Raw genomic sequence first — 11,907 nt, forward strand, 5'->3', positions numbered from 1 at the left:
CTCAACTTGACTTCTCCTAAGGTAAAATAAGTTTTATGGAAATAATTCTGTATTTATATATTTGCTTTTGATTTACTTATTCATAAGAGATTTAAGGCCACAGAGAGCTCCGCTGTGCAGTCTTGGGAAAAGTGAGGCTACTTCTGCACAGGCACTCCTGGCTTCCTCTACCAGAGGCCCCAGGCTGTTGAGGGGAGCAATTGCTGTCCTCCAAAAACCCATCCTCATCAGGGTGAGGCCAGGGAAATGAGAGGGAGGGCTCTGGCCCTGCCTGTGGCTTTCTCTGACTTGGCTGGAAATAATGAATTTATTTTAAAAAGCAGTTTTAAGAGACACATGTGTTCACATATAATCATTCTTTTGAGGGTGTGTCTGTTTTTAAATGGCATGATTCACCCAAAATAAAATATCCCTCATTTCTCATATCTAGCTGTCTTCCAGAAAGAAGAATACAGTGTGCAGAGGCATATTGGAAACTGGGCCTCAAATTTCTTCACTAGAAATTGAGTTTTTCTCTACCATTAAGCTTTTGTGCTTAAAGAGTAAAGTGCAAAATCTTTGGGAGGAAAAAAGGAAACAACGACCTGCCAAAATTTCTGTTAGCGCCTATGACTACTGTTAACTTACATGCTCTCAGAGTGCAATAAAAAGCCTGCAAACTGCTGCTAAAAAGATAGTTTGACCTTTTAAAATGGGAACTCCCCCATCTCATATCCATATTAAATAGGCGAACCTTGGGAGCTCTAGAGTTTTAGATCAGTAAGTGAAATGAAGTTGCATTTCCAGAAAAAGGGTTTCCCTGTAGGGTGCAGGCTAATTAGGGTGTTCTAGACCTACACTGTAACAGCAGGTAGAAGGCAGGCCCTAAACCTTTTAGCTATTGTCGTTGCCACCTGCTCAGAGTCTAGTTCTAAAAAGAGGCGGGTGCGGAGTTATGAAAATTTGGTAAATATAAAAGTCCTGGACGCGATCGCCCGCAGCCTGCGGCCCCTGGCGGTTGAGGAGCCGCGGTGATCCTCGGTCTTCACCGCAGCAGCCAAGCCCGGCGCGCACCAACCGACGCTGCTGAAAGTTGGAGAGCTCCCAGCTCGCCGATAGAATTCGGCGGTGGGCGCCAGGGGAATCCCTTCCAGTGCCGCAATTAGCAAAGTTTTGAAAAGTAAGGACCCTAGACAGACAAGAGACCCATCCTTTCCTTTAGCATAAGAAACTCCGCGCCGCGCCAGCCCAAGGCTGCTCGCACAAGGCCATCCGCCCTGCTTGGCCGGGACGCACCCGGTGCCTTCCAGCTCCCTACCAGAACTGGTCCGGGGGGCGCGGAGACAGGCAACTATGTCCGGCTTGTGGTTCCAGACGGAAACGCCTCTCGGCTCCCTGGCCTGGGGGAAAAGGGTTCGAAATTCAACAGTCGCGAGGGCGAGGACAGAACTACCAACTCCCGCTCGGATGCCCGGGACCTGCTCTTCCAAGCCCGCTCCGGTTTCTCCAAAGGACGCGCGGCACAGCCCATGCGCCCCCGGCACTACACTCCACTCCTCTATGGTTTCCCCCAAACTCTTCCCGTGGAGCCCCACAAAGCACAGACGGCGCCCTGAAACTCGCCAGGCACTCGCCAGCCATCCCCACCTCCGCCTCTCGAACCCTCCTTGTCGCGTTCTTCCCGCCCCGCACCGTTCTCCTCGCGTTTCTGGGAAGTCAGAAGCAAACCACGAGAAAATGCCTTCGCGAGGAGCCTCCCTACACCCGCCCTGTCACTGAAACAAAAGCGTAGGGAGGAGGGAGGTGGGAGAGGAGGCGGGAGGAAGGTTTAGAAAGACGATGGGGACAGCAGTAGGAAGGAGCTGGGGAGAGGGGTCAAGGTGGTGAGCAGAGCTGGGGGCCCAGAGTCAGCTCCCGTGCCGCGCGGCGGGTCGCTTACATGCCCAGGTCGCTGTAGGTGTTGAAGAACTCCATCTGGTTGCACGCCTGAATCCAGCCCACCACCCAGGTCTCGTGGCGGGGGATGGGGGGCATGACCACGCGGGCCGAGGCTTTGAAGTACGGGGTCTTGTAGCGCAGGACGATGGGCGAGGTCTCTTCGATGCGCGTGGGGCACTGGTCGATGGTGGCGCACACATCGTACACCACGATGTTCTCGCGCCGGATCCGCGCCTTGCAGGTGATGCTTTGGATACAGCCCATCCTGCAGCCCGGCGCCTGCACGGCGCGGCGTGGGGCAGCGCGGGGGCCCGCGCGGGCAGCCGGGGGCGCGTCACGCCGGCATGGCGACGCGCCGCTCGCTCCCGGTCAGACTCAGCTCGCACCTAGGAACCGGGAGCTGCCGGGCATCCTTGGGGAAGCCCCCTCCTCTTGCAGTCGCGCGGGGTCTCCGCTGCCCCGACGCCCGCCCACGCCCGCCCCCTCGCTCCGGCAGGGCGCGCGGAGGTGCACTTCTAGGAGGCGAAGGGTGCCCTCGCCGGCTCCAGCGCCCGGGCGGAGGGCAGGGAGGGGAGCGGCGCTGCGAGGAGTGGTGCCCACCCCGGGCCGGAGCCCCCCGCCCCTCGCCGGAGAGGAGGAGGCGGCAGCGGCGGCGGCATGGAGCCGGGGGAGGGCGGCGGTAGCAGCGCCCGGTCTGTCTGCCTCCGCGGCGGCAGCAGCAGCAGCCGCCGCCGCCGCCGCCGCTGCATGAACCTCTGCACCGCGGCTGCCCCCCGCGTGCAGCGCACCCAGCGGCGGGCGAGCGGGCGGCCCGAGCGGCAGGCGGAGGCAGCAGCGGCAGCGGCGACCGGAGCTCCCGCCGGCCCCGCCCCGTAGCCGGACCGCGTCGACACTCCTCGGCCCGGCCGCCCCAGCCCGGGGGGCGCCAAGAGGCTGTGGCCCGGAGTGGAGGGCCCCAACGGCTAGGGCAGCACAGGACGTGCTCCGCGGAGGAAACTGGCTGTACGCCATGAGTTTTGTCCCTCTCCGGCTGCCGTCCGGGTGGGGGGGGTAATGTGTAAGCGTGGGGGTGTTTAAAGGGCCGCTAGCGCCGGGGTGGGGCCCCGCACGTGGGGCTGGGGCGGGGCGGGGCCCTGGTAGGTGGTGCCCTGGGGTGGGGGAGTAGGGCGGGCCCAAGCGCCACCGGGTGGGTGGGGCCGAGCAGGGCGCGGCGCTGTCCAGAGTCCACTGGGGAACGCAGTATCCCGGTAGGGGCTGTGGAGTGTTTCGGGCAGCAGAAGGGTTAGGGGAACAGCTTTATCAGAGATTGGTCGTTACTCAGAATGTAGCTTGTTGGATTAGATTTAGGCTTGAGCCCTCTTAGTATCCTACCTTCAGCCTCCAGCAGTGTTACTAAATGCAGTGTATTTGTCTCTTTCCCTGACTGGATTTGTTCTGGAAGCTCTTCTTTCCACCAGTGTGTAGTGGGGATACCGGAAGAATCCCTCCGTACTCCAACACTAAGTCTCTCATATGCCAGAGTTTTGGCAGACATTGGGCATTGTGTACAGTATGACCACGGTCATGTGTCTGATACTGCAGTCTAATGTGCCAAACAGGAAAAAACATTTAGCAGATGCTTTTACTAGGCATCTTCTTACATTTATATTTTCAAAGCCAATAGCTTCTAAGTATTTCATATCCGATCATTGAACATTTGCTGGATCAGCTGCCCAAGTGTGAAATACTAACAGGCCGCAGGAGGTGCTAGAGTTAGTCTTTAGCTAGGACAGATGTGACGAGTAATTTTTAAATTGATTGAGATCTAAAAGCACTCTTCATCCTTGTTTTAACTGTTCTGACGCCTTGGTTCACTTTATAGTTAACAAAAAAGCAGTTTTTCCCTTTGATGACTCGTCTCTCTCATTTTACCATGTAGCCACAAACCTCAATCACTGGTCCTTTCATTCAGCAAAGGCTGACTGCCTGGCAGGAGCCAAACATAGTGCTAGGTACTAGGGATTCAAAGTTGAACAAGAGCACATGGAACACTGGAGAAAATAAACCTGTTAACAAATTATTATAGTGAACTGTGACACCTGCTTTAGTGGGGATGTGTATCCAGTGCCGTGGAAAGGCAGACATGTAAATCTCTGGCCACATGTAAATCTCTCAGTGGCCAGAGATTACATGTGACTTTGCTCGAGTAGTGACATTTAAATTGAATACTGACAGACTAGAGTCTCACTGAAAAGAGAAAGGTGAATGAGTAGTACAGTACCAGCATTTGGCAAATGCAGAATGTATAGAGATATGAAAGAACTCATCCTGTACTGGGGGGAGAAACAACTCATAGTCAAGGCGTTTCTCAAAGTGTTCTGTATCGACCATGGACATCAGAATCACTGTCCAAGAATCAGTTGGTTGTTGATAGACCGTATCTTTTTTTCTTTTTAAAATTAAGACTACAGACTTTATTTTGATTTTACTAGTTTTTCCACTAATGTCTTCTTTATTTTCCTAGAATCTAATCCAAGATAGGATGCTGCATTTAGTCATTACATCTCCTTATTCTTCTCAATCTGTGACAGCTTCTCAGTTTTTCTCTGTTTTTCATGACCTTGACATTTTTAAAGAGGACTGGTCAGATATTCTGTAGAATGTTCCTCATTTGCATTTATCTGATGTTTCCTCATGATTAGACCAGGGTTTTGGATTTTGGGGATGAATACCACGAAGATGAAGTGCTTTCTCATTACATTATGTCAGGGCTACATGATAGCAATATGACTTATGACTGGTGTTATTAACCTTGATCACTGGGTTTGGTGAATAATTTTTTTTTTTTTACTTTTATTTTAGGTTCAGAGGTACATGTGCAGGTTTGTTATATAAGTAAATTGCATGTCATAGGGGTTTGCTGGACAGATTGTTTTATCACCCTGGTCATAAGCATAGTACCCAATAGGTATTTTTTTTTTATCCTATGCCTCCTCCTACCCTTCACCCTCTAGTAGGGCCCAGTGTCTTTTCTCTTGATAGCACCTTATCTTAAACCTCAGTGGAAGCCAATGAAGGCAAGCCATGCATTTTGAGAAAAATTATCCTGCATCAATATAGAGAATAGAGGAGGCAGAGTTTCAGAATATTGTGATGACAGATACTTTGACCCTCGGCTAGCTTGGGGCAGTGCTGTGGGGCTGGAGAGGCCTGGCTGTATTTGCATTTGAGAATCACTTAGGAGGTAAATTTATTTACTTGATAACTGAACAAGGAGATAGAAGTGGAAGCAGCTTGGGATTGTGGGTGATGTCATGTTAAGTTTGAGGTTCTTGGACGTATTTGGGAGACGGGGTGGGGTCAGTTCGAGTTTCAGTGATTATTAGGTTCCAGGCAATAGACCAAAAGGAAAGCATTTCATTGAGGAATGTAGTTATCTTTCTTAATTTGAGTTGCTTGTCAGGCTGCAGTTTTGTGGATAAATAACTCCTTTGTCTTCTGGTGATACATGTTAAACCTTCATAAACAGGAGGGGGAATGGCAGCCTTTCCCAAAATATAGGGAAATCACATAAGAGAGAATATCTTCCTTTTCAAACTTAAAATAAGATTTTTTTATATTTAGTAAAGTCAATAAAATGTAACATTATTCATGGACTTGGACCTTTGACATTCTCAGAGGGTTCATCCATGACCTTGGTGAGTCTCCAAAATCACGAACGTCATCATTTCATATAATTTCCACCATAAAGTACAGTAAAGTGTAACTGAAAAATGTAAAGAATCTTTTCAGACTCTTAATGGTTCTATGAATATGGGGCCAAAGTAATTTCTAAAGCTACTTAAATAAATTTGCCATTAAAATAAACTTCTTGGCCGGCACGGTGGCTCACCCCTGTAATTCCAGCACTTTGGGAGGCCGAGGCAGGCGGCTCACGAGGTCAGGAGATCGAGACCATCATAACTAACACAGTGAAACCCCGCCTGTACTAATACAAAAAATTAGCCGGACGTGGTGGCGGGCGCCTGTAGTCCCAGCTACTCTGGAGGCTGAGGCAAGAGAATGGCGTGAAACCAGGAGGCGGAGCTTGCAGTGAGCGGAGATCGCGCCACTGCACTCCAGCCTGGGCTACAGGGCGAGACTCTGTCTCAAAAAAAAAAAAAAAAAAAAAAACTTCTTACTTCATTACCTTCTATCTTTACCTTATTAACGCCCTATTACCCTTACTCTGCAAAGAAAAAAATTGATCACAGTATGAGAATTATTGTGCGGATGTCAATGAGAAAGGAAGGAGAGCTAAGTGGTACTGGGACACAAATCCCAGTGTTAGGAGTGGTCATTCACTAGCTGAGTGGATGGCAAGTACAGTCTGGCCTCCTGGCAGCCCCATTCAAATTTGTGTCTCAGCAAATTACCTCATGACAGGGACCTTTTGGATTACTCACTGGGGGTTTTTATCATTCATGCATATTGAGTCTGCAAATGCCAATGCAGGGCTATCTGTAGCTCAAATGAAATCCCCAGAATTGCAACAGTTTCTCTGTGCTGCTCTTCTAAGTTTCTCTTTCTCTCTCCTCATGGTAAGTCCCTTGCCTCTATTAACACATTTAATGCTATTTCACAGTTCCTTGCTCACACTTTGTCTCTCCCAATAAGCTGTTCACTCCTCAAGAGAATGCGTCATCATGCCCTGTTGCCCAGCCTAGTGCGTGGCACCTAGGTGCTCCTCAATAAACATTGGAATGACTAAAAGTATTCTTAAAAATCCAATAAAACATTATTTCCCATATATCATATTTAGTAGAGTGCCAGTAAAATGTAACATGATTCACAGACATGGACTCTTGACATTCCCTCTAAGCTTCCCTCTAAGCTGTGTCTCAATACCTGCAGCAAGCACATGTTTTTATTCTAATTCTTTCTGCACTGTACCTCTTTGTCCCCCCACTCTTTTCTTAATGTGCCTCCTTGATGTTAAGCCCTTTGTCTTCGAGCACTATACATGATCTCAAGGATTATCAGTTCTAGACACCACGAAATGGGAAAACTCCAATGACAAGACCTTGACAACAATCATTCCTTGTGAATAATTTCATTGGAGTTTATTCTCAGGGCACAGTACAAATGATCCTTTGTACTTCAAGCTTCTGATGTTCTTGGGCATGACAGAGCTCCTCAGTTCCCCGAGTTAGAGCCGTGCTGTACACTCTCCAGGATGCTGGCCTCTGTGCCCCTTTACAATCCACTCCTTCAGCTGTTGATGACTCGTTCCTTCCAGAAGCAGGGTGATCTCTGACTTTATTTTTCCTCTTGATTGACTCATTACTCAATTTGTCAAGTGAGCTTTTTAGAAACTCTGGGTCACAAGGGCCTATTTTCTAGTTGACCTTGGCAAGGGTTTTCAGAAACTGTAGAACAGACTACCAAGAGATGTTGAGGAATTGCCTCTGGAGCTGTTAAAAACAGAGATGAATTTCTGTCTCACTTAGATGGCCCAAAGACAGGCAAGAGGTTAGCCTCAGGCCCAAGACTGCAGGATTAAGGAAACAACTCCTTCTTGGTTGTGACCTCTCCCTACCACCACTTCAGAGCCAGGGTTACTAATTTCTCTTCCAGGACAGGCTAAGAAACCCAACAGGGAGTGGAATATGGCAAGAGACTAAGGCACTGTGCAGAAGTCATTCAGTCCAAGATGTGGCAGCTATTGTGTGGTTCAAGTAGTCAATATTTATCAAGCTTTTTCAACCAGCCTTGCATTAGATTAGGTCACAGAAACTATGAAGAAGGATACCTTGGTTCCTCAGCTATTCTGTTGTAGATCTGCTGTGCCTATCTCTGCCAAATTCAAAGTCATTTTCTCTGTCCTGATCTGTCAGGTTTGACACTCTTAAAAGAAAACTACTTTTAATCCCATGATTCTGCAAATCCTGATTCTCCTTTTAGCTTCTCTGACTCCTCTTGCTTTCCTCATTTTCCAGGGTTGTATTTCCTAAGGGTCTCCCCAATTCTAACTGAACCCCCTCAGGGTATTTATCCATGTTTTAACTGGTATTTTTCATGGATGTCTTCCAAGTTTGTCTTGCCAGCTGAGCATTTCTCCTGAACTCAAGGTCAGCAGGCCCATCTGCCTGCTAGATGTTTTCATTTGGATGTACTGCTGTATCCTCCTCCATCGCAATGAGTTTTGATACCTCTCTTTCTGTGAGCCAGTGTCTCTTCCTGACTACCTGTTCCTGGTTGAAGGCACCAGCATCTTCCTACTCTTAAAGTCCAGAACCATCTTGGTCTCCTCCCTCTCCATCTTTGCCACTCTCATCTAACACATCAAGTCAGAGCAAATTTTGATCATGTGTTTCCCTACTGGGGAAACCTTCTGTGTTTTCTTATTACTATTAAATTCATCATAAATCCCTCAGGTTGGTATTGAAGTGCTGCACCATGATGGGACCCCAACCAACCTGCGTTTCTAGCCTTCTTTCCCTCAGCTTCCTACCCACCCTGGGCCTCAGGTCAAGCAGATGACTCACCAGTCCTTCAGCAGTTTCCTCTCCTCTGTTTTGGTTAGGCCATGTCCTCTGACTGTATGTTCAAGTCCCACCCTGTTCCATGACAGTTATAATAACCGTGTGTATCTCATTTATTCCTGGCATAAGTCTGTAAGGTAATATCATTATCCTCTTTTACAGATAAAGGTACAGTGGAAAAGAAAGTAAGAAACTTCCCCAATGTCACAGCTGGCAAGTGGCCAGGCTAGGACTCAGACCTCTATCCGACCACATGCTAATGACCCTCTGGCTCCCCTGAGAACTTCTGGGAGCACTTCAGCTATACATGATCTTTCCCACCCTAGAGTCTTGCTCAGAACATGAGTAACTGATGCCTGAATGAATAAAATAACAAGGTTTTGTAATAGATTTATAGAAAGATCAAAGGAGAAGGAAGATTCAAGGATAAATCCAAGAGGCTAATAGCTTAAAGGACAGTAATGCCATTGTCAAAGTGAATCACGTGAGACGAGGAGAGTTTAGTAGGTTGAGAACTACAATGATCTTGAAGTTAAAGTATCCAGGTGTTCAAGTGAAGTGAAAATATCCTGTGGGGGAAGTCACTAATGAACACATCTTGTTTGAGTGGTCATTTTAAAATTATAGCTTAGTGCAACTCCTTCCTTCTCCTGTTTCTCCCTCCTTTCCTTTCTATCCCTTTCTTTCCCTTCTTTGCTTTCTTCCAGAAGTATCATTGAGCCTTTTCTTAGTGCCTGTTATTATGATGGTGCTTGGAGATTCTGTGGCATGTAAAATACTACATGTAGTTCTTACCTTATTAATAGCACTCATACTTTTAAAAATACAATTTATTTACATGTCTCTCTCGTGAATACGTTATCATTTTCTTGGGTTTGTGCATTATATTTAATTCGATTTTGTGTCATCAGTTCTAAGCACAGTGCCTGGCACTTTGTATGTGCTCAAGGGATAATGAGTAAGAGGTGGCCTGGTGAGGAGTAGGGGAAAGGGTGTTGCAGGTTAAGACCAATGCTTCTCAAATTATTATGCACATACACATCACCTGGGAATCTTGTTAAAATGCAGATTCTGATTCAGTAGGTCTCGGTGGGGCCTGAGATTCTGCATTTCAAATGAGCTTCTAGATCTTTGTTACTCAAAATGTAGTCTGAGGACCAGCAGCATTGGCTTTCAAATTCAGGAAACTCGATAGAAGGGATAATGTTCTAGGGAGAAGTAGGAAGTTTAGTATGGCAAGCATAGCACATGGGATGCAGGGGTGGGGAGAGGTAAGGTCAAAAAGGGAGAGTAGGACCAGAGCCTACAGATCCCAATGTCTACATGAGGCAGAGGGAGGTATAGTGAAAAGCTAATGCAACTGGAGTCAGACGTACATGAGTTCTAATCTCACCTTGGACAAATAATAGCTGTATACTTTCCATATCCCTAGGCCGCATGTTCCTTGTTTAGAAAATGAGAATAAGGAGAGCACAATGTCTTTTTTATGAGGTTGTCACGAGCATGAACTGAATGTAAATCTCCTAGTGCAATGCCTGGCCTGTGGTAGGTACTCAATAAATGGTAGTGAGCATTGTCACCATTGCATGTGATGGACAATGTGATAGAGAAGACATAATCCCTGCCTATAGGAATTTCCAAAATGGTCAGTTTCCAAAATGAGCCTCCTGGCTATGGCCCCTCCATTTTTCCTGTTTCAGTTTCATGACTGAAGCAGGTAAATTGTCAGTTGGTTGCACAGCTTGAGGCCCTGGGTGGGATTGCCACTTGCAAAGAAACCCAGGTCCGTAAAACCATCAGCAGAAGGTCGTTACCTTCTCTGGATTTGCTTTGGACTCATTCATATTTCTTCTAGTCACCTTTCCTCTTTTTTTTCTCTTCTTACTTCACCCATGGGTTTCCCTATCAAACACTGACTGATCTTGGGTAAGGTGTGTTTTACCGTGATCCCTCTGCATGGGTCAGAGATTGGGATTTAGTCTGAGGATTTATCCAGCGTCATATTAGAGCAGCAGCTCAGTGCTGGTGCATGTCTGCAAGCGTTCCTCATCAGCAGGGTTGGCGGCTGTCCAGCTTGCTGCTGTGTGGAAGGCAGAGCCACCCCTTGTCCTCTCCAACTCCTTTACCATTGCCACTATTCAGTCTTCATCCACTAGGGCACTGGTCTCCAAAGAGTCTACACTGGAGGAAAAGAATGATATAAGAGAATTTCTATTTTCCATTATTTTAAACATTTTCTGTTAAAATTTATATTTTATGTTTTATTAGTTAATTTCTCAGTGTTGTGCTACTGACATACATCATGTATAAATAAATAAATAAACAAACAAACCTAAATGGCAACCACTGATCTAAACAATTGCAATTCCTTCTAGCTGATCTTTTTTTTTTTTTTTTTTTGAGACGGAGTCTCGCTCTGTCGCCCAGGCTGGAGTGCAGTGGCCGGATCTCGGCTCACTGCAAGCTCTGCCTCCCAGGTTCACGCCATTCTCCTGCCTCAGCCTCCCAGTAGCTGGGACTACAGGTGCCCGCCACCTCGCCCAGCTAGTTTTTTGTATTTTTTAGTAGAGATGGGGTTTCACCGTGTTCGCCAGGATGGTCTCGATCTCCTGACCTCGTGATCCACCCGTCTTGGCCTCCCAAAGTGCTGGGATTACAGGCTTGAGCCACCGCGCCCGGCCCTAGCTGATCTCCTTATCTCAATCCTTTCTTTTATATTACACTCTGAATTATCTTTCAAAAACACACTTCTTATTGTTCACTGGCTTATCTAAAGCCATTCATTCACTTATTCATGCATTCATTCATTCATTCATTCACTTGCTGAGCAGCTGCCATCTGTCAACCATTGAATGAGGTGCTGGACAGATGAAGATGGACAAGATACTGCCCTCATCCTTACAGAATTCAGGGCTCCTTGTGACCTCCTGCTCCCCTGTGTGGTGAAAAAGACTTTGTAATCTGGCCCCTTCCTGCAGCCTAAACTGTCACCCCTCTACTCACATTTAGCCACATGGAGATTCTTAGCGTTGCCCAAACAGTTTGCCATGTGCTTTTAATTTTTACATCCCACAAGCATGTATACTCTGTGAGGGTGGGGTCCTTGCCTTTTTGTTCACTAATCAACCCCGAAAGCTTAGGATAGCACCCAACATAGAGTGGGCACTTAAACAAATATTTATTGAATGCACGAATGCCTTGCACATGTTGATTCCTCTTCTTTGAGGTCTTTCTATCTGATGAATGTCTGTCCACCCTTTAAAAGTCACTTCCTCTGTGAAGCCTTGAAGCCTCCCTGCTCCCTGGCCCCCACATACATACCCTCCCATGCGCAGTGAGCTGTTTTTCTTTTTCCTGGCTGCTCTAGTGAATATTCTGCCACATCAGCAATTGCCAGGGTATCCTGCAACTGCTTAGGTGTCAGTGTCTTCCGCTAGTGTATATGCTCCTTTTGGGGTTGTCACTATATGTTTTCCATTTTTGTATC

General features: G+C 47.3%; 1 protein-coding gene across 3 annotated transcripts in view; it reads right to left on the reverse strand.

The window, feature by feature from the left end:
- The window catches only part of FAM78B (family with sequence similarity 78 member B), a 109,916-nt gene extending 106,988 nt beyond the window's left edge, over positions 1-2,928 (reverse strand). For 2 of the 3 annotated variants that reach the window (XM_033197155.1, XM_033197156.1), the window contains exon 1: positions 1,919-2,928. In XM_033197155.1, coding sequence (XP_033053046.1) covers positions 1,919-2,181 — 263 coding nt within the window. In that variant the 5' untranslated portion in view covers positions 2,182-2,928. The remainder of the gene's footprint in view (positions 1-1,918) is intronic. The other variant, XM_033197158.1, reaches the window with a different exon arrangement.
- Between the last annotated feature and the right edge of the window lie 8,979 nt (positions 2,929-11,907).

This window comes from Trachypithecus francoisi, unplaced genomic scaffold (genome assembly GCF_009764315.1).
Source record: "Trachypithecus francoisi isolate TF-2019V2 unplaced genomic scaffold, Tfra_2.0 Lachesis_group5, whole genome shotgun sequence".
NCBI lineage: Eukaryota > Metazoa > Chordata > Mammalia > Primates > Cercopithecidae > Trachypithecus > Trachypithecus francoisi.